Consider the following 21,663-nt stretch of genomic DNA (forward strand, 5'->3'; position numbering starts at 1 on the left):
GAAAAGAGCCTCAAACACGAGAAATAGACATGAGAAACAAGAGGTGTGTACTAGATGGGATACAATGTGAAAAGAAGAAAAAAAAGAGGATTCTTTAGAGTGTAACATTAAATTATAGAAGAAAATATAATAGTGCAACATCTGTGGAAATTTGTATTTACATGGAGGAAAAAGTGAAGAGATAAAAGAAGAGCAACAATTATGAAAAGCTTTGCAGAACAAGGTGTAACGGCAAGAAATAGTCATCGGTTGAGAAGAAACTTAAGTTATTTGTGGTTGATAGTGAAATTATGATAATTGTATATAAGTTTATTCTCTTTATTCTTTGTTTTAATTGCTTTTTATTAATAAACGATCGGAAGGAAAAGAGAAACAAACAAACAAAAAAAAAGATTGCGATAGTGAAGTCTTTAAAACAATGCAGCAAAGCGTGAAAAAAAATCTACGGCATATTAATTTTATGGTAATTTATTTTTTAGGTGATAATGAAATTTTTTGAAATTAGTCGAAATTATTAAGAAGAGGGAGGGGAGCGTGAGGGAATGGGCAACTAAAAGATATACAGTAATTGCAACAGCTGTTCAAAAAAAGAAAACAACAATGTATTCATTTTAAATGTGAAGAAAGGGGTGGAAATAACGAGGAAAATTTACCAATTTAGAAGAAGCAGGCAAAACAAAGCAGTATATGAAAAAAAGCACAAAGCATTAAAGGAAGTGAAAATAGAAGGTGTTAGAGAAAATTAAGAGAAAGAGCGTGAGAGAAAAAATATTACAGTATCTAATTGAATAGATCTAATTACAAATGATTTTTTTCTCTCCTTAGAGCTCTGTTATTTGCAATGTCAACACAAACCTCCAAAGTCAAATGTTGAAGAGCCTCTGTCCTGTGACTTCCAAAGTATATATTTGTTATGTCTGTGAAGCAATTTTTTTTCTGTTTTGAAGAAGAAGTAAAACAAGAGCATAAAATGAGCATTAGAAATTCTTCTATAAGTCACGTTGATTTTGCACAAATATTTCTCATATTTGTATTGCTATTTGTAAAGGGATTTTTATCCAAACAGAAAAAGAAGGAGAATGCTGTCTTTTATTTGATGCGTCACATTTTCTATTGTCCACTTTCTCCTGAGTGACCATTTTCCTTTCACAAAAGGAACTATACTTATAGTAATAACAAGAGAGAAAAATTTAGAGGGAAAATTAGCAGCGATAGAAGCGATGGAGAGAAACATGTGAAAGAAATCTGTAAAGCAGAAAAATATAGCCAATATACATTTAAAGAAGAAGAAGAAAAAAGATGAAAACAAAGTAATTGGGAGAAAATTGATAAATGAATGAAGAAATTTAGGTAAAACTAATAATAAAATTATATTTGTGTGTAAATACATAATTCTATTATAAATAAATATATACATAACATAATGGCAACAAAAGGTGGATTTAAAATATTAAATTAATTATAGAATAAAAAGAACAGTAAAAAGGACAGACAGAAGAATATTGAGAAATAGTCATTAAAGCAGCAAAAATCAGTTTCAACTTTAGAGAATGAATTGAAAAAGAAAAAAAAACACAGTTTAGTGAAATGGAACAATGTTTATTTGATGGAACGCAAAGTGAAGAAAATGTAACACAACACAATGACGAAGAAAAGGAGTGTAAACAGTTTTATTAATAAATATATAAATATATATTGATTGTGATAGTGGCATATAAACATAATTAATACATAATTCTTTTTTTTTAAATTAGTAATGGAAATGGAAAAGTTTTAAATATGAGCGACCATAGAAAATTTTCATTCATGCTTTATTTGTATATTTATACGTTGTAAAGTGAAGATGTTTTTATTTTATATATTTTGCAAGTTTTTACAGCAAACCATCCATACAAAAATTTACATTATTGAATGAATTTTTGACGTTATACTGTATGACTTTCTTTTTAGTTTGGTACAAATGTAAAAAAAAGAAGAAACTTGTTTGGGTGTTTTTACAGTTTTAAATGCAAGTGCATAAATTTGACATGAGACAGCATAAAAGAATTTATCTTTGTAGGGAGAAGGAAATTTAGAGGGAAATCATTGCGAAATTACCTGCAGCAAATCGTGAGAGTGTTCAGAAATTATCGCACAAGTTCATAAGTTTGTCTTCTCTGATTGCTTGTCAGTGATTCCAGTAGCAAAAGAAAGTTTTAAGACAGCAAATTTTCGAAGCCGTCAAATCATTTGAAGAATCAAAAATTTTATCATGACATATTTGTAATTGCTTTTAAAAATAGAACAACAAAATTATGCACAGATTCCATGCATTTTCTAAATTTTCTTCTCTCTTAGAGTGTCTTTTTCCGATGTGAAAAAAGGAAATTGTTGACAAAGACGAGTGTCAGACGAAAGTTGTTTTTTGTTTTGTTAAAGGTTTTTTTTTATCTCTCTTTTTGAATTTGTAGAATGAATTTTACATCTACTAGATCCACAATGTTAAATAAAATATTGATTTTTTATGCGTATCAAATATATTTCTTCATTGGAAAATGTGTTAGAGAATCTCTGAATGTTATATAGAAAATCAGCCAGAAAAATATAAATGTATATTTAAAGAAGTCCTTCAAAGTGATCTTCAAACTGTGCGCATAAGAAATTGTTGGAAAAAAAATATATAGAGCAAGAGGAATTATTTAATGAGAAAACTTTCAATGCAATTTTTAATGTCTATGCAGAATAGAGAAATAAAAAAAATAATAGAAGATATGTTAAAGAGAATTAAACGTGTGGAAGATCACTTGAGGATGCCAGTAGATAACGTTGCTAAGAGACAAAGAAAGACATGAAATATACTTCTTAAAAATAAGTCCACTTCTCGAAAATTGAAATACAACCACATACATTTATTTTTAATAAACAGTGAAAAACTGAAATTGCACACGAGTCTTGAGATACAATTAAAGAGAATCACATTTGTTTTCTCACCTCATAACATTTTTGAAGGAGTAGAGAAAAGAGGATCATAAATAGCATATTTTTGAACGAAGCCCTTGCTAATCTTTACACAATTTTCACTGAAGGAAGAAAGGAAATAACATAAAGAACATTCTGTTGTTTAAAACATTAAGGAAGGTGGGAAATTAGTTTTAAAAGAAGAAAATATAGAGAGTAAAAGAAAATGAATTATCGAACGACTAAATGTAAATTATACCTTGTAGTGAGAAAGTGAGACAAAATGAGGGAATGGCACATATATTTCAGAGCTAATTTATTTTCTACTATGAATAAAGGGAGGAGGAAAAAAAAATGGTGGGTGAAGAAAAAAACTATTGAGGAGGAAAATATCAATTTTTATCCCATGAGATAAAGTGCAGGAGAAGATGATGAAAAAAAATGAGAGACAATGCTAAAGAATGAACAGAGAAAACTCATAACATTTCACACAGAGCTTTTAATTCCTACTAATGCAATTTCTAACACATCCATAATAACTGTATTGTATAAAAAAAAGAGAAGGAATATTGTGAGAAGAAATAGCATAAAATTAAATAAAGAAAATTATAGAACATTTTTTGTCTCTTTGTTTCATGAACGATGAGAACAATCACAAAGAAAATGCGTTTTTAATTGCATAAGAGAAAAAGAAAAGAGAATTAAGAGTAAAAATCCATTGACTTTTTAACAATGAGACATTGGTTTTGAATGAAAATAATAAAAAAAACGAAAGTTTCCAATACAATTTAAGGAAGAAGAAAATGATAATGTTTCTGATTTTACCTCTCATTACCAGAGAAAATGAAGAAAAAAAACATTGAAAATGTGGCGCAGTGAGAAAAAATATTTGGATGACGAATAACTGCAGATGTAGAAATGCAAATAAAGAAAAAAAGAACATTGGTAAAGATTTTTTCCTTTGAACCAGATTTTAGTCAGACACACAGTCAAAATGAGAAGATGATGAATAAACAGATTTCTGGTAATAATAAAAGAATTATATAATTATTAAAAGAAAAATATTATTGTAATAATCTTAGAGAAAATGTATTTAAAATAAAAACAAAAAATATTTATATTAAAAGCTCTTTGACATTTCATTTGATCGGATAAACGTCGCTGCAAACTTCTAGAAGAGATTTGTTTTTTTTTTTAAGTCAAACACGTAAATCTTCCCTTCTAGTGCGATGAATAAAGTGATGAATTTACTATTAGCGATTACGAAAAAAGTGAATAATATTGTGAGATAAAATATTACAGATAATATTTTTATCTGCAGCACTGCTTTCTCCACTTTATCGACTTTATCGCATTAACTCAGCTGATTGTTTCGGGCTGAGTGGATTTTTCTGCTTTTGAACTACTGATAGAGTGTCGCGATATGAGGTGAAATCATCAATATTCCAGCGCTCTTCTAATTCATTCAAAAACATTTCGCGCGCTGTGAGCTTTTTCCGGAAGGCGCACACTTCTCAGTGTTTCCGCCAGAGGCGCGGCGCGCAGTGCTGTCAAAGTGATAAAGGAACTTTTTGTCTGCTGGTGTTTTTCAGTGAAATTGTTGAATTTGGTCGTGATCAAAGTGCTGCTGAGTGTCTTATCAAGGTGGACCGATTAAATGTGGTGGAAATGAACAACCTCTCATCGCCGGAGGATGAAAACAGCTGCTGCGAGAGCGACAGTCAGCTGGTGCGCAAAGGCAAGCGTCGGGGGCGCTTGCAGCGCGACCCGTCCGGGAGCACGTCCAGCAGTGGCGTGGAAAATGTGCCCGGCGTGCCGCTGGTGAGTGTGGACGGGGGCCACATCGAGCGCCCCGTGGGCTCCACGCCAATGGCGTCGTACAACGAGGAGCGGATGCGGCGGAAGCTGCAGTTCTTCTTCATGAACCCCATCGAGAAGTGGCAGGCGCGGAGGCGCTTCCCCTACAAGTTCTTCGTGCAGGTGGTCAAGATACTCCTCGTGACGATCCAGCTGTGCCTCTTCGCACATTCCAGGTGCATCTCTTTGATTTCCCTGACCAGAAATGCCAAATGTGCTCTCGAGAGAAGCGCAATCAGTGCTCTGATAAGGCGCTGGATATCTTATCAGAGCTTATCATTGATTTCTGTTCTCTATTAATATTTGATGATCAAGAAAACGAGTTTTCGATCGAACTTGGTGTAGAAATACACTTAAAATAAAAAGACAAGACGCGGATGAGTCAGAAAGAATGGGAAAAACCAATTCCTAGTTTCGCCAATCCGCGGGTTTTACGTAATCTTGCGATTACAGTGGAAGTAAAGAAGGATTAAAAGAAGTGTCAATTGCACTAACCATCCAAAAAGATTAGTGAATATGTATTAGAATCTATTGAATTGCAAAGAGTTAAGAAAGTAATGGTTTTCTTTGCAATTTCAACTATTATTGAGTAATGAATGCTATGATTTTTTTCAACATTTTCCTCGTCATTTGGATTCGACGACAATGAACTCAAAGAATGAATTGTTTGCTGAATTGGATTCTTTCACTTTTATCTTTCGGAAGAACAAACGACCTTTCCCAAGAGATTTAGCAAAATATTACAATGCGAAACGATGACCTTAAGGAATGTTCTTTAGGTCAAAGTGAATTAATTTCTAGTGCAATTTAAGGAATCTCATCAATGTGGAAATTCCGTAAAGGATTCATATGAATGCTTGATAATTACGGTAATTTCTTAACACTGAATGAACCTTTTTTTATGTGAAAAACGTTAACAAATTATTGAAACATTATGTTTTTCTCTCTATTCTTTGTAATTTTTGATCATTGATGCGATTTAAATTGTCTTCCGAATGTGTGACAAAAACATTTCCTGCTTCTCAGGTACAATCATATCAACTACACGTGGGACAACCGCGTGACGTTCTCGCATCTCTTCCTCAACGGCTGGGACGAGTCCAGGGAAGTGGAATCTTATCCGCCGAGCGTCGGACCGCTCGCGCTGTACGTGCAGAGTGACTTCTTCCAGACGATCGACTACGCTATCGAGGGCTACCAGAACCTGAGCCAGGCCATCGGGCCCTACTCCTATCCCAATGAGGACAACACGATGGCGCCGATGCACCTGTGCCTGTATCGCTACAAGGAGGGCACAATCTTCGGCTTCAACGAGAGCTACATCTTCAACTCGGAGATCGACACGCTGTGCCTGAATCTCACGGGCAACGTCACGGACATCGGCAGCGAAGCGTATCTGGCGAGCAAGGATGTCGTGGTGAGCTTCTCGGCGCTGGTAAAGGCCACGCTGGAGATGTCCGTGAAGACGGTGAACTTCAAGGCGGCGGGCCCCATTGCGCCGCCTGATTGTTATCAATTCAACATCCAGATTTTGTTCGACAATCGCGATCACGACGGCCAGATGCTCCTGTCGCTGGACGCCGAGCCGATCAGGCTCAACTGCAAGGGCAACATTGAGTACACGACGGAGTCGAACATCGACGACACGCTGCGCAGCATCCTCAACATGCTCGTCATCGTGATCTGCATCACGTCGTTCGCGCTGTGCACGCGAGCTGTGTACAGGGCGCAATTGCTGCGCGTGGCCACCGTGCAGTTCTTCCGCACGCACTTCGGCACAGAGCTGAGCTGGGAGGGGCGCATGGAGTTCCTCAACATGTGGTACATCATGATCATCTGCAACGACGTGCTGCTGATCATCGGCTCGGCGCTCAAAGAGCAGATTCAGCGGCGACACTTCGTTGCCGACGAGTGGAACACGTGTTCAGTGCTTCTGGGCATCGGCAATCTGCTCGTGTGGTTTGGCGTGCTGCGCTACTTGGGCTTCTTCAAGACCTACAATGTGGTGATACTGACGCTTAAGAGGGCGGCGCCCAAGATCTCACGTTTCCTGCTCTGCGCCCTGCTGATCTATGCGGGATTCACGTTCTGCGGCTGGCTGATTTTGGGTCCCTATCACCTCAAGTTCCGCTCGCTGGCCATCACGTCGGAGTGTCTCTTCTCGCTGATCAACGGCGATGACATGTTTGCCACGTTCACCACGATGTCGGGCAAATCGAATATGCTGTGGTGGTTCAGTCGCATCTACTTATATTCCTTCATCAGTCTCTACATTTACGTGGTGCTGTCGCTCTTCATTTCCGTCATCATGGATGCATACGACACGATCAAGAAGTACTACAAAGAGGGTTTTCCCGTGAGTGATCTCAAGATGTTTGTCGGCACGGTGAATCCGGAGGAGTACATTGCGGCTGGTGTGACTGAGGAGGACTCTGAGGAGTCCTTCCTGGACGTTGTGTACAGATTCTTCAAGTGGAGACGACGCAATGCAGCGTCTGACGGACCAACGGGCTACACAAGCCTCCATCCGAAGCCCTAACACTTCTTTTGCTGCTAAAAACATTTATTTATCCAAATTATCGTCATTACAGTATTTCCTATTCTAATTTATCAATCTTCCCTCTTGTACAACTTCTCCACTCTTCATCATCCATTTTTGTCCTTTATTTGTACTGTGATGTTGCTCCTCTGCTGAATCCAACACTTCTACACTCAGCAGAGAAGCACACTTGCAATGGTTGAGGGTGAATTGTAACAATAATATTAATAATAACGAATAGATATTGTAATTTATATTTTTCCATGCTGTTTCGAGAGGGAAGTGAAAAACTGCATGTGTAAATAGATTTAAAAAAAAATAATGCGCATTACAAGGATATTAGGAAAATCACGGAAAAAATGTATTTTGTAGTTCGATGCCTAACAAATAAAGTGTGTACACAATTCATTGTTAATTCTGTGATCAATTTATCAGACGACATAATCTCAGTTTCACTTTTTAGCACTTTGACACTCGCTTAGCAGTCTTCTCGGCAATATTTGCATGTGTGATTTCTTTTTGATAAAAGGTAAGTGGGTTCAGTCAACAAGACATGTTTTTCTGCCTCAAACACACAATGATCTGTTCTGGGTGTCTTTGAGATGTGTAGAAAAGTGCGAAACAGCTCAAAAGAAGGAAAACAGCAAATAACTGCATCATCAAATGACAAATGAAACTATTCATAAATTAACAATAAATTTATAGTTTGATAATTGAGACACGTGGAATGATATACTCTGTTTATTTTTCACAAAATAAATTGCTCAGTCTGTAATTGAACTTTCCGGTCTGTAGAAGCTACTTGACGTGCTGTTGTAATCAAAATTAGTGAAGCTATTTCAATTGGATTTGGCACTAATTTTATTCATCATGTAAATATTCCTTCAAAGACTGCGATAAATGTTATACAAAGGATATGCAATATTTTATAGAAATCGAGTCTAAATTCAACACATTTCTAGCAACTGGATAATAATATCTGGGAATTTCCCTCACATTAAAGCCCAACCCAGTTAAAATCTAAAGCTCACAAAAATATCATTTGTGTTTACCATTAATAATGTAACATATTTTTGCCTAACAATGATCATAAATGTATCTTTCATCATTTCTTACACAGTTAATCACTCGAATCATGCTCAAGTGGCATGTTTCGCCCATTCAATGGGAGTCTTTCTTTGGTATGTCTTACACAATATTTTCCTTTCTCCTACTGGCAAATAAGTGATCTCATACGTGTTTCTTTTTAAGTCTATTACTGGACTTATTTTGGTCATTCGTCGTCTTGTATTGCACGAATGATTGAGGTGGAAGACTGAAAAGATCAGTTCTTCACCTCAGACTCACTCAAATTGCTCACAGTTGTTGCCGATGTGGCGTGATTCACCTGACCAGTCCTGTTGAGGATGTCCTGAATCTCTGACAGGGATTTCCCTTTGGTCTCCGGCACCATAAAGAAGACAAACACCAGACCGACAATGGAGAATCCGGAGAAGAGCCAGAAAGTACCACCAGATCCCATTGCGTCGACGAAATTCGGGAAGGTTTTCGTGATGATGAATGCCAGAATCCAATTGGTGGTGCCCGCAATTGGTCCAGCGAATCCCTTCACGTCCGACGCGAACAGCTCGCCCATCATGAGCCACGGCACTGGGCCGAATCCGAAGGAGAACATGATGATGAAGACACAGAGCGACACAATCGGCAGCCAGCCGAGATTCGCCACGCGCTCAGCGTCCTGATCCTTGAGGTAGAAGTACACACCGAGCAGAATTGTGCAGATGGACATGACGGAGATGGAGGAGATCAGCAGAATCCGCCGTCCGAGACGATCCACAACGATTGACGAGACGAATGTCGCCACAACTTGCATCACACCCACGATGATTGTCGCGATGCCGGCCTCGATGCCCGTGTTGGCGGCCTGAAAGACAGAGAAAGGATGAGTAGGATCTCGAATTGGCCATTTCTGGGCGAAATATCGAGTGCGTGCGACTGAATTCCCAAGAGGACAATTCGAAACTAACCACAGATGGCGACTGGCAACCTGTCAAGATGGTATCTAATCGAAAAGCCTGCCAATTAATTAAATTGCCAAGTGCTTTAATCTCCCCTGTTCATCTGGTCCCCAAATATAAATAGTCCGAATGCCTGACTGGGACTCATGCATGGATCATTTTGCCTGCAGTCGACCGCCAACTCTGGCCAGAGGCAGAGCGACTTTGGGGAACGAGCGAGGGCCTTTATTTCAGCATCTCTTGGATCTCTGTGAGGGACTTGCCCTTCGTCTCGGGCACAACAAAGGCAATAAAGAGCACGCCAGCAAAGGCGAAGCCAGTGAAGAGCCAGAAAGTGCCCGGAATGCCCAGGGCGTCTTGCAAATTCGGGAAGGTCTTTATAATGAGGGAGGCGAACAGCCAAGTGGTCATTGTGGACAGGCCCGATCCCGTGGCGCGCACATCGGGCGCGAACAGCTCGCCGTTCATCAGCCACGGCACGGGCGCAATGCCAAAGGCGAAGGCCGTGCTGTAGAGGCTCAGGCAGACGAGCGGCAGCCAGCCGAGTCCGTCTGCGCGTCCATGCTCCGCCAGATAGAAATACACGCCCAAGAGGCAAATGGTCGCGCACATCACGGACATGGAGATGAGCAGGAGAACGCGGCGCCCAAAGCGATCTATCATGAAGACGGATATGACGGTCCCAAAGACCCCCATCGCCCCACTTATGATAGTGCCAATACCCGCCTCGATGCCAGTGTTAGCAGCCTGAAAGAGATGGCATCTCAGTGAGTGTGATTGATCGGCAAACGGCGAAGAACATTGACAGATTACCGCGAGAGTGTCTACCTGACCTCTGAGAGATAAGGACAATCACAGACAAACACGAACACTGACGTATGCTGTGTGTAGTAAAAGTGTGTTTAGACTCTGGGCGCAAGATAGCAGCTCCACACAAAACACGGTCAAGATCGCGCGGAGCTTCAATTGCCCATGAAATTGCTCAAGAGTGTCCTAAAATTTTGGTGCATGCATGATTTATTGCTAAACATCGTCACTAAAACATGATTGAATATGCTTAAAATTGGGTCACAACTTGCTTTTGAGAAAGCAGGTCAAGGACATTAATCGAGATTTTGAAGTGAAGACGTGTAATAGTAAATAGTTCAGCTCAAATTTTAGGATAAAATCGAAAAGATCTCAAAGAACCAGTTGCCGAATCATCAAGGAAAATATCAATTAAGCGAGATCAACTTAAAATGATCGATAGTTTCATATGAACCAGAAGAGAACATATCGCATTACCTAGAAAGCTAACTAACTAGTTTAGGTATAGAAATCTATCGTGTTTATATTTTGCAGAAAAGAAATCAGGCAGATGAATTTTACTGTTTGCAGTGCTATTATTTTGCATGACACTAAAATAATCTAGTCTAAAATATTTCTTCATTCAGGACTAATTCTTGGCACGTAGACGAAATCATGAGAAGAAATCAATTCAAACACACATCTTTACACTATCAATACGATTTCTATTGTAACTTCGTCTCTTATAAATAAGGATGCAGCCTCTTGTTCATGTAAGCAAATGCGTTGGTCAGGGGTGAAATGCTGTGATTCGCTGTCGTCTATTTCTCAATGAGGCTGTCATCCTGCTTCGGGGCGATCGATTGAGCTGACGACGATCGCTGTCCGTTGAGGAGGAACTGAATCTCCGCCAGCGATTTGCCCTTCGTCTCGGGCAGATAGAACACGAGGAAGACGGTGCCGAGGAAGGACAGTCCCGAGAAGATCCAAAAAGTCGGTCCGGACCCGATGGCGTCCAGGAGACTGGGAAAGGCCTTCGTGATGACAAACGCCAGCGTCCAGTTGATGGTCATGGCCACGCCGCCGGCGACGCCCTTGATGTCCGATGCGAACAACTCGCCGATGATGATGAAGGGAATTGGACCGAAGCCAATGGAGAACATTACAATGAAGACACAGAGCGACACAATTGGCAACCAACCGAGATTCGCCACGCGCTCAGCGTCCTGATCCTTGAGGAAGAAGTACACACCGAGCAGCAGCGTGCACGTGGCCATGGCACAGTCAGATGTGATGAGCAGCACGCGGCGTCCGAGGCGATCCACCATGAGAGTGGCCAGGAAGGTGGCCACGACCTGCATCACGCCCACAATTATCGTGGCCACGCCGGCCTCGATTCCTGTGTTGGCGGCCTACAGGAAGAGACACAAGACATTCAGCGTCTTCCTCAGTCTCACGCCCGTGCTCAAATCCTCTCCGCAAGCCAATTTATGTACAATTTGGCCTCCTTCTCGCCAAAGCAGCCAAATTAATCCGCGCAAGAAAACACCTTATCAATATGTTTAGTCCAACTTTCCAATCTGGGTTATTCATACACTCCATCGCGACCTCATCTTCATGGCAAAAATCATCATCATGCACCGCAATAAAGGCATTGTCTGGGGGAGTTTCCATGCAAAAAGGGGTGAAAAAGCACACAATGGAAATCAATATTGGCGGCAAATCATGCATTTGGAAACCATGCAAACTCAAATTTTGGCACTCATCAATATTTTGAGCATATTTAAATTGGGTTTTGTGTAATAGTGTTGTTTTGTGTGTAAATAAACGTATTAGGTAGAAGCCTAGAAATAATAATAATAATAATAAATCAGTAAAGATTCCACGATTAGCAAAAGCCCACTTCTTTTGCCAACATTCAGTTAACGTTAAAGCAAAAGCTTGGTGTCCTTGTATTGCATTTGGTAGTATTTTATAGATAAATGACGATATTTATCTAAGCTTGCTTAACTTTGGTCAGAATTATATTCCATTTAGTTAGTAAAAACGTAAAAGCTACAGTTTTATTGGCATTTTTCTCAAAAATTTAAATGCTTCTGTCGCTAAACAGACAAGAAATTATTAACACATTTGTTTGGGCTTGAAAATGCAGCTCAACACTGATGCTTCTTGTCTCAGAATCACTCTATAAATCTGCGCAATGATCGCTTGTGGAGGCGTTTTTGAGAAATCAATTAAATTGCACAATTATTAAGTGCATTGTTCTACTTCAGTGGCCTTCGATAGACTCGATAAACCATTGAGATTATTCACCGAACGCAATCATAGCACAAACGCATCTTCACGTCGAGAAGCTCAGTGTGAGAGCGTGAATTGTTGGGTATTTACAAGGGCAGAGCAGAAGTCTGCCGGCCATCACCAAGAGTGTTGTGTGCCAGACCAATTGAGTGTCTGTTATCGGAAAGCAATGCAGGGCAAGAGCACTCACCTCGAAGATGTCCGTGGTGTAGAAAATAACCGCATTGATGCCGCACGTCTGCTGGAAGAACATGAGCCCCATCGAGATGACGAGAGCTCTCACGGTGGCGCGGCGACGCATGGCCGCGGCCAGCGAGACGGGATGCGAGCGGATCTCGTCGATCTGTTGCTGCAGATCCGCCAGCTCGGCGCTGTGGTCATACTTGTCGCCGCGCAGCCACTTGATGGCGTCAGTGGCGCGGGACGTGCGATCCTTGGTCACGAGATACAGCGGCGACTCGGGCATGAAGAAGAAGATCAGGCCGAAGACGATGGGAATGACGGCGCAGATGATGCTCAGCGTAAAGACATTCACGCCATGCCCCACAGCGTACACGAACAGGATGCCAATGGTGACCATTAGCTGGAAAAAGCTGCCCAGAATGCCGCGGATCTCCTTGGAGGCGATCTCGCCCGTGTACATTGGCGCCGTGACGCAGAAGGCGCCCCCGGATATGCCCACAAGCACTCGCCCGATCAGCATCATAGGCACACTCGTGGCCCAGATGATGAGCGTCCAGCCGATGGTGAAGGGCAGCACCAGCATCAGCATCGTGGGCTTCCTGCCGATCAGGTTGATCAGCAGCCCGATAGGGATGCACACGGCGGCCGCGCCCAGAGTCATCGCCGAGCTGATCCAGGAGAAGGCCTCGCGCGAGATCTCGAAGCCATACTCCTGGTTGTCCACCAGAGCGAGCTGCGTGGGCGACGTCCAGCCCAGCACCGTACCAGCCGCCAGGGCGCCCCCGGCCGCCGACAGCGCGGCCACATATTGCGGCAGCTTCCTGTAGTTCTGCCCCGCAGGCTCAGTCACAGTCATGCCCGTCATGCTGTCCACCTCCTCAGGAACCTGCAAAAGACATCGTTACGGTGAGTCAACAGCCCTCTAATCAATAGCACAGCGATAACACGGACATTCTCCTCAATGCCATCGTATGTCGGGATGGCAGCCGTTGCCGCCCCCAAAAGACGCTGTCTCTCGTCTGCGGACATGATTTTGCCTCAAATACTGCTCAAAAACACTCTCAATACGCTAACGTTGCGAAATACTAGTCATTTAGCGCACAAATATTAGCTAAAATCAGATAAAACAAAGAGAAATACTGAGATCGCGGAGTAAACAATGAAGATTCACGTATTTTTGTGTGGAATGACAAACACTGAAGCTTTCCGGAAAGAGTCCGGAAAGCTGCACAGAAATGTAAACTTTTGCTATGTGTAGAAGTAAGATTATTTTTGCATGAGCAAAAGCTACGAAAGGTAGAGATAAACATTTCTTTTGATTTTAACTCTATAAAGCGAGATTTCTCTTATCGTGGTATTTATTACCTCTTATCAGACTTTCGCAATTTGATTTAGTTGGAATTTACCGGAAAATCCGCGTGAAAAGCACAAGTCTTTCCGTACAGAGGTGTAGGAAGGATTTAAAATTATGTTATTTTGTTATATTATTTGCAAAAAAAATTGGAAATCTATTAAATTTGTCTAGAAAATTGTGAAATTTATATTTCCCTTAAAGATTGTCATAATCAAACATTTGCAAATTTTTATGTGAAATACATTAATTTTTCAATTAAATAATAAATTAAAGCAAGAGAAATGCTTCTTTTCATAATATAATTTCTCCACAAATTGACTAATATTCAGTACGAAGGCGAAGCTATAATGAAAAATCCACTTCTGTTTGCCATCATTTCAAAATTCAACTTGCGCTGGGATCAATATATAATGTTTTCAACATCGAATTGACTACCTTTCGGCTGTTGATGCTGAACGCAGCTCAAAGGTATTTGGCACAAAATGTTGCACAACAATAAACAATCATGCGGCAATGCAAAAAGTCTTGGAGGCTCGTCTCTTATTTAATTTAAACCTGTATGTTTCACATGCACATAAGGTGGGGATCGATGTTTTTTTCTGATCTTAAATGTGCGGTTTTGCATCAAAGTGTGGGTATTATGAGTGGAAAAGGTCATAAATCTATTTGATATGAAGTGAAATCCCACTTCTTATATTGATTGACTAAGAAAAAATGCCAATAATGTGCAAACATTGGTTTTTTCGCTCTTTCCACACCTTGAATTCCCAAGAAATCACCTTTTTCCTCATTGCTGCTCAATTGATGCTGCATAATGTGAAGCCACAGTAAGAGATTAAATGGTTTCTGAGAAGATTAGGAAATTTCCCGAATTCTAAGTGGCGAGATAAAATTATATTATGGGGAATTTTTATAATGCTTCAAGTGCGGTAATTATTTGCAATTACATTTCTCTTCGCATCGCCGGCGCGTCTGTTATGTAAAAACATTGTTGTTATTTTAGTTTTCGTCACCTGACGTGTCTTTCCGGTGAATCACGTGGCAAAATGGGTGATTTTTCTGGACTTTATGTCATTGTGGTTCTCATTAATGGCATTCTCGTGTGTGCATAATATTAAATAAATTGTCTACTAAACCAAAAAGCCGAACGAAAGATTACTTGATCTTTCCGAGAAGTGCTTTTCGCTGGATTTTTTGATAACAATTAAGATGATAAACTTGAGACCTGATAAGCTTAATGGACTTGTCGAAGATATTGGAATTATATTGTAGTATTCAGATAATACATTACCATTTTACATCCATTAAATTCATCTGATTGTCATTAACAATATTCAATGGAATGCTTCTCGATAAATCCGTGTGTAATGATTGGAATAGAGGCGGAAATTAAAGTTAATTCGCAGCATTTCATTATCACTCATGACTTAATATATATAAGAGATAGATAATGCTCTTCCCCGAATGAAGAGACTCCAATTGACCAATATTTACTGTCAATTTGCCTTATCTTATCTCACAAAGTCAATGGCACTTCATTTGTACATCTCACTGATAAATTTCCCAGTATTTCTATCATTTCATTGCGCTCATAGTGAATCTGTGAAGCATCGCTGTTTGCGACGGTTGATCGAGGCAATGAAAGAGTTTTATTTCACGTTTTTAGGAGATTTTCAGACGCTTTTGCATATGCAAAAAACTGCCCCTCATAAAAAGCACTACGCTGAATTTTAATTTAAAGTTCGAGGACAAATTTCAAACAATTCGCCCGTTCCACCATATGTACAATGACAGTACAATGACTGTGGTAAGTTACTTTTTACGAAATTCAAGGAAAAGATGTTCATTATCGTCTGTTCATCTCGGAAAGTCTCAAAAAATAAATTTTCGTGAGGATTGTAAGTTTAAAATTGATAAATTTTTTTTCATATTTATTGCGTCAAAACTACAATTTCAATCTACAAATATTCATTTCTTATCTTATCACGAAACACTTTTCACTCTCTTATCTTCTTAATCCTCAACTACCTGTTTCATGTGTAAAATATAGGACATTTCCTTCAATTCCCTCCTAAACTTGGAACTACTATCAAAGTGTTCTTCGATAGTACTGCACTTTTTAATCATTCAAACCAATTCAAACACATTCAAGTGCAGTGCATTTGTGAATGTGAGTGAAATAAAAGTGTCGCTTAAGTTTTCATTTGGCAATGTTTGAATACAAATCAGTATCCGCTCAGCTAAAATTACTGGGCGTGTTAAATACTTTCAATACCTTGCCTTAACACTCATGATTACAACATATATTTTATCGCCCGAAGGGTTTACGCATTTTTAATAAGACCAGCAAATGTGTGCCAAAGTTGCATTGTCGGAAAGACTTTTTTGATTCTTTTCCTTGGACTTCATACTGCACAGTAAATATTTCAGGAGCAATATATTCTTTTGCATTATATAAAATATGGATAAAATATGTGAATGTCCGTGAGTATAGAAATAGGGAAGTGCTGGGAAGTTCGTGGCCAAGGCCAGCAGTTACACATGTCTCACTTCTTCAGCTTGCTCTCTTTCCAATTTTACATAGTGCCACTGTGATTGCACTGGGAGTCAAAATGTCAATTGGCACAATTAATTTTACGCTATGTAATTAAATGCATGAGAGTCACAACAAACGTACAGGAAGGTCGTGTGTGTGTTATGATGAATTTCTCGGGTTGAAAGAGACATTAATGCAAGATCACCTGCATTGTTTATTGCCTTCTTCGTGCAAGTTGAAGGTGAGGAAAAATGATAGTGAAAATACTTTCTCTGATATTTTGACTACACAAGTCTTCCAAGATCGTCCAATGACACTAATATCAAACACTTCCGCAGTGTTGAATTCACAGGAAAATTGTCAATCTTCCGCAAAAAAAGCGTCGTGCAATGAATTTTAAAATTGATAAATTTGCATTGCACACCTTCGAATTGATCAAATTGGCGAATCGCACGATCAAAAAAGTCTGTCGAGAGACACGCAATTAGAAGCGTATCACAGAAGCGGAATTTCCGCAATGTGGCAAGTCGCATTGGCACGCGTAAGTGCGCTTTTTTAACACTTCAGCAGCCTGTGATACTAATCAATAAATCACATATTTACATTACTTAGAATTCTTCTCACGCAAATGGTAATAAACAGTGGCGATGATTGACTAAAAAATGTCTTATTTATAGTATTTCTTCATGTTATAATTCACTATGTGGTTCACTGAAGGTTATCTCAATTATTCACATAAATTTTGCCCCACCTTTTGCCTTCCTTATAAAAAACTTTTAATAATATAGTAAAAAGTATAGTCAATTGAAAAGTACATTGCATAATTATTACTATTATTGCGTCGTTATTTTTGCAGCAAACACATTTTTTGAGTCACACAACTCGCGGTATTTGATTGAAGAATCTCTAAAAAAAAAATACCAGTGAACCTCTCACTTGATGTTCAAAACATGCCTCATTGTTAGTTCACAATCTCTTGCATTCTCATCCACATAATGGACACTTGATGTTTTTCATATCAGCGCGAGATGTCTTGCGTGGATCTTTTATTGTTTAATTGAGAAGGAAGTGGCATTTAAATAAGATGACCATTAAATCCAATTTGACCTTTTAACCAGTTTGTGTACTTTGTCAAGCGCAAATACTTTTCGAATAAGGCAACAACATTTTTACACGTACTTTGCATTCTACCTAATTATTGTTCATACTGAATTTGTAGACAGGCTTTGCTGACTTTCTAATTATTGAGTCGCAAACTAGAAGGCATTAAGAGATGAGTAGATAATTTGCTGCATTTTTCCATATATTCTGTTGCAATGTAAAATTTTCTCACGTTAAACAATAAAGAAATATGACAAATTCAACCATAATTTTAATCATCTGATTATTGATAAAAATTATTATGTGTATATAAGAGCGTGATTTTGAACTTCAAATACATTTCCTGAAAATACTCTAATTAAATATACACAGGAAGAAGACTAATTAGCCAAACTTTGCACTAATAAATACATGCTAAGTGCAAAACCGAAAATAGCTTACACGCAACGCTGGATCGGGTAAAAAATCCCCTCTTTTGTCATAAATCACTGCTAAGAACAATACTGCGTGCCAGTTCTCGCTGCGACTTCCAATATGTATATAGAAAAAGACCAATTCATCTCATTAACAATTCACTTTTGATCTGAGTAGAAATACCTATGACAAAAGTGGAAAACCTGATGGAATGTGCGACCTTGTCTTTCACAAAGTCGCCACTAAATCGAGAAGAGACTGATCTTTTCGGATTGGTCGCTTTTTCGTGCTCTGTCTATGAAGTGATAATTAAGCGCGTATAGAGAAGGGAGTCGAGCCATTAATTTCAGTTTTGTACCTCTGAATTGTGCTTTTCTATCGTTTTTCTCGATTCAGCTTAATCTCGTTGATCCTCCGCGTCAATAGAAAAACTCACGCTGAGTTATTTATTCTAATGCATGGAGGAAGAAGCAAAGAAAAAAAAACTGTGGGCTTTTTCTCCTCGTTTGTTTTGAGATACAAATTTTATGGCAATGTGTGATTTCGTCACATGCATTTTTAGGCCTTTTAATATCACGTTTTTTTTTACTCTTGACTTTTTGCGCAGAGCTTGAATAGCCTTTTTTGTGAAGTCGTGTGAAAGGTGAGAAATTAATGTTTTCTTCTTTGCAGAAAAAAAACACAAAAGGCTTGCCTATTTGGACAGCATGACAGGAGAAGTGAAAAAAGACAGTGGGTGTTGTCGAAAAAGGTGATGATCAAAAGTGGCAACAATTGACTGGCTTGATGGAATGTCGCAGATTCGCAAGTGTGAATAATTTACTGTGCGCTGTAAAATTGAGTATATCGCGCAACAAAATGCCAATAATGCTGCAGAGCAGAATGATATTAACACCGAAATTGACCATTTTCTCCAATGGCGAGCGGTTCTAAGCGTGGTTGGGCGCGAAAAGTAGGTCGTTCAAATTGAATTGCGCTCAAAGAGAGTCATATTTCAGTTGGATATTTTCACTTTTTATAATTTGATAAATACCACACACTCACACTCATTTTCGTCTGCAACTTTCTATGACAAATGCGTTGAGGTGTTATATATATATATATTTCAACAACTAATTGGCAATTTGTAATTTCTTCAGACTCTCCTCCCTGTCTTCGAGTCTGCTTTGATTGATTTTTCAATTGAAACACAGAGTGAAATCATACAGCAGGTCTTTCACCTTTCATCTCAACTTCTTGCAATATTGGCGAACAATTAGAAACGCCGTATAGAAAGTAGCAAATTATTTAGCGTAAGAAGTGCATCTAAGCATATTTTCTATTTTTCTCGCTTCTTTTAATGAATGAATTGCACGGCAGAGATACTAATGGGCGTATAATTTTATGTCCATATGCAAATTTTGTTGGCTATGATCGAAAAAAGATATGGTAAAGTTATGTGATGGCTTTGGAAGCTCAAGGTTTGCCTCAAATTTACACCCATCACAGTTTCTTAGCACAAATCTTTTGCGAATGATGCATTTCAATTGAGAAAAATTGACGTTTTGGGTCTTTTAAAGTCACTTTCTACCAATACTATGCAATTAAAAGCTTATAGTGCAGCTTAAATGATTGGAAAATAAATATTCATCAAAGAAATACTTCATGTCTTCTTGTATTCTTATTTTCAGGACAAAACACTCTGAATTTCCATCACTTGATTCAAGAAATCTATGATAAAAATTGCACTGTATTTCTCAAAAGCAACCAACGAATAACTGTGAAAGCACAGAGTGATTATTTACTCCGCGGTCACTGTGTATTAAATTAGTCATACCGACCCAGGAATCAACAAAATAACCGCGAAACATTTTTCTTGACTGCAAGCTGTCTCGGGTAGTTTGGCTCCGTCACTTAATGAACACAGTTGTGCATTGCATCGTCTGGGAGAAATAAAAGCTCGAAAGTGCACAAGAAGCAAGAATGTACTAAGTATTTTTTATTTTACCTCTCAGTATTTATCGGACATGGTTAGTGTTCAAAAATTGGTCAGAGCGATAAAAAGTGTCATTGTTGCACAAGTTCTTTTTTTCTCTTTACCTCCAATGTAAATTAAATCAACAATAAAGTGTGTGAAATGGATGGAAAAGTCCAATTTTTTGTCACACTTTGGATGGTAAAGTAATATTAAACGTGATTTTTACATGTTAATTTTCTCCCGCTTTTCGAGGTTCTATTCTCGATGTGACACACAATGGACTTCACATAAATTGAAAAAGTTGTAACATGAACACGTTTACGTGATGATAAGATGTTAAATTTTGTAAAATATCACTCTGGGTTTTCACAAAAGCCGCATTAATGGTAATTCAAATCAGAATGTTTATTGCACACTGGTTGACTTCTATAAAGACTATAAGTTTATATCACTTATAATTTGTCACAGCAACTTTGAAATGCATATTTACCTAATTTTTCAAGTTTGCCTCTCTCTCTCGCGCTCTCTTTGCTTTATTGTCCACCGAGATTGCACCTCTTGGCGTGTGTGTTGAGCAATTTTCTGCGATGATAAGAGAAGTCACAAGAAAATCACGCGTGAAATTTGCTTATTTGCCATGCGAGTGAAAAACTGTCACTTTCGTGATGTGGAGAAAGCCATAAAACTATACCTTCAAATTCACTCTTTATCATGGAGAGTCCATGCAGAAGTGCGCGCGCGGTTTTCCTCTCAGGTCAATTTAACACGAAAGCACTTGAATGAATTAACATGCAAAATTGAATGGTCAATGTGACTTCAAATAGCACTGGGATCTCTTCTTAGCCAACAACAGAGCCGATGAAGAAAGATGTTGATCCACTCACGACGGTGTCCAGACTGTGAATGCGTTTCTGATTAAAGTGCTGAATGGGAGTTGGAGAAGGAGACCGAAGCCCAACACAGACGTAACTTGAGGGGGTCTCGTCGATATCGCCGAGAGACGTTGTCTTTGTGGGGTTTTACTGTATTATATATGCGGCAATAAAGAAATAAAGCATTAGGAATATTATGTACGGCGCATTGTATGTGAGTGGGCAACGATCACACGCCGAAATTACAGCGCGCGCGATAATGCGCTCAATAAGAGCGATTTAGTGCAAAAAACCGCCACATTCCACAGGTTGTTTTCAACAATCAATACAACAATAAAGAGAGTCACAGCGTTTGCAGGGCGAAAACAGGTGAAATATAGATGGAAATACATCAGAGTATTTAATTGGTCAATACATAGACACATTGCCAAAAGCACCCACCTTTTATCATATTGCATATTTACATAAATTCGTGGTGAAATTGAACTTGTGGTGTTTGTGAATTCAACACGTTGAGATACGATGGTATATATGATGTTCTTTTGCCGCCCATTGAATGTTGGTTAAAAGTGCGTTGAGCCCAAAGGGGTTTACACGTGTTGCAATCGCGAACGATGACTTTCACGCTTCAATCAGACGCAAAGAGATGTTGAGAAATGTGTGCTCATAAAATGAAAGGTGTCTATCGCAAATTGCGAAGGTTTATCGGCTGTCGAGGAAACACCGAGGAAATTATTAAATCAATTTCCAAGAAATGGATTACACGGAAAATAGGGAGAACAAACAGAACTAACGTCATTTGTATTTAAAT

The 21,663-nt window shown here is 39.1% G+C and overlaps 2 protein-coding genes across 4 annotated transcripts; one reads left to right on the forward strand and one right to left on the reverse strand.

Annotated features, from left to right (window-relative positions):
• Positions 1-291: 291 nt before the first annotated feature.
• LOC132266198 (mucolipin-3-like) lies at positions 292-7,748 on the forward strand. Its single transcript, XM_059767051.1, has 2 exons — positions 292-4,970; positions 5,821-7,748. The coding sequence occupies exons 1-2, from the start codon at positions 4,606-4,608 to the stop codon at positions 7,331-7,333; spliced, it is 1,878 nt and encodes a 625-aa protein (XP_059623034.1). The 5' UTR covers positions 292-4,605; the 3' UTR covers positions 7,334-7,748.
• A 122-nt stretch (positions 7,749-7,870) lies between these two features.
• On the reverse strand, positions 7,871-21,183 carry LOC132255360 (facilitated trehalose transporter Tret1). 3 transcript variants are annotated; one of them, XM_059751358.1, is made up of 4 exons: positions 20,672-21,183; positions 20,471-20,562; positions 12,626-13,504; positions 7,871-9,257 (listed from the first exon to the last, which is right to left on the reverse strand). In XM_059751358.1, the coding sequence occupies exons 3-4, from the start codon at positions 13,481-13,483 to the stop codon at positions 8,658-8,660; spliced, it is 1,458 nt and encodes a 485-aa protein (XP_059607341.1). In that variant the 5' UTR covers positions 13,484-13,504; positions 20,471-20,562; positions 20,672-21,183; the 3' UTR covers positions 7,871-8,657. The 3 variants fall into 3 exon arrangements, with proteins under 3 accessions (XP_059607341.1, XP_059607339.1, XP_059607340.1); XM_059751356.1 differs by lacking the exons at positions 20,471-20,562; positions 20,672-21,183 and adding exons at positions 13,570-13,729; positions 14,752-14,821; XM_059751357.1 differs by lacking the exons at positions 7,871-9,257; positions 20,471-20,562; positions 20,672-21,183 and adding exons at positions 10,145-11,549; positions 13,570-14,020.
• Positions 21,184-21,663: the final 480 nt, after the last annotated feature.

This window comes from Phlebotomus argentipes, unplaced genomic scaffold, assembly GCF_947086385.1.
Source record: "Phlebotomus argentipes unplaced genomic scaffold, Phlebotomus argentipes genome assembly contig_5, whole genome shotgun sequence".
Lineage (NCBI taxonomy): Eukaryota > Metazoa > Arthropoda > Insecta > Diptera > Psychodidae > Phlebotomus > Phlebotomus argentipes.

Bases quoted from the DNA above. Each gene is read 5' to 3' on its own strand.
- LOC132266198 (XM_059767051.1), top strand. From the start codon at position 4,606: ATGAACAACCTCTCATCGCCGGAGGATGAAAACAGCTGCTGCGAGAGC. The intron at 4,971-5,820 runs GTGCATCTCTTT...CCTGCTTCTCAG, and splicing joins TGCCTCTTCGCACATTCCAG to GTACAATCATATCAACTACA.
- LOC132255360 (XM_059751356.1), bottom strand. From the start codon at position 13,647: ATGTCCGCAGACGAGAGACAGCGTCTTTTGGGGGCGGCAACGGCTGCC. The intron at 13,505-13,569 runs GTCCGTGTTATC...TGTCTTTTGCAG, and splicing joins ACGATGGCATTGAGGAGAAT to GTTCCTGAGGAGGTGGACAG. The intron at 9,258-12,625 runs GTGAGTGCTCTT...TCTGTCTTTCAG, and splicing joins ACACCACGGACATCTTCGAG to GCCGCCAACACGGGCATCGA.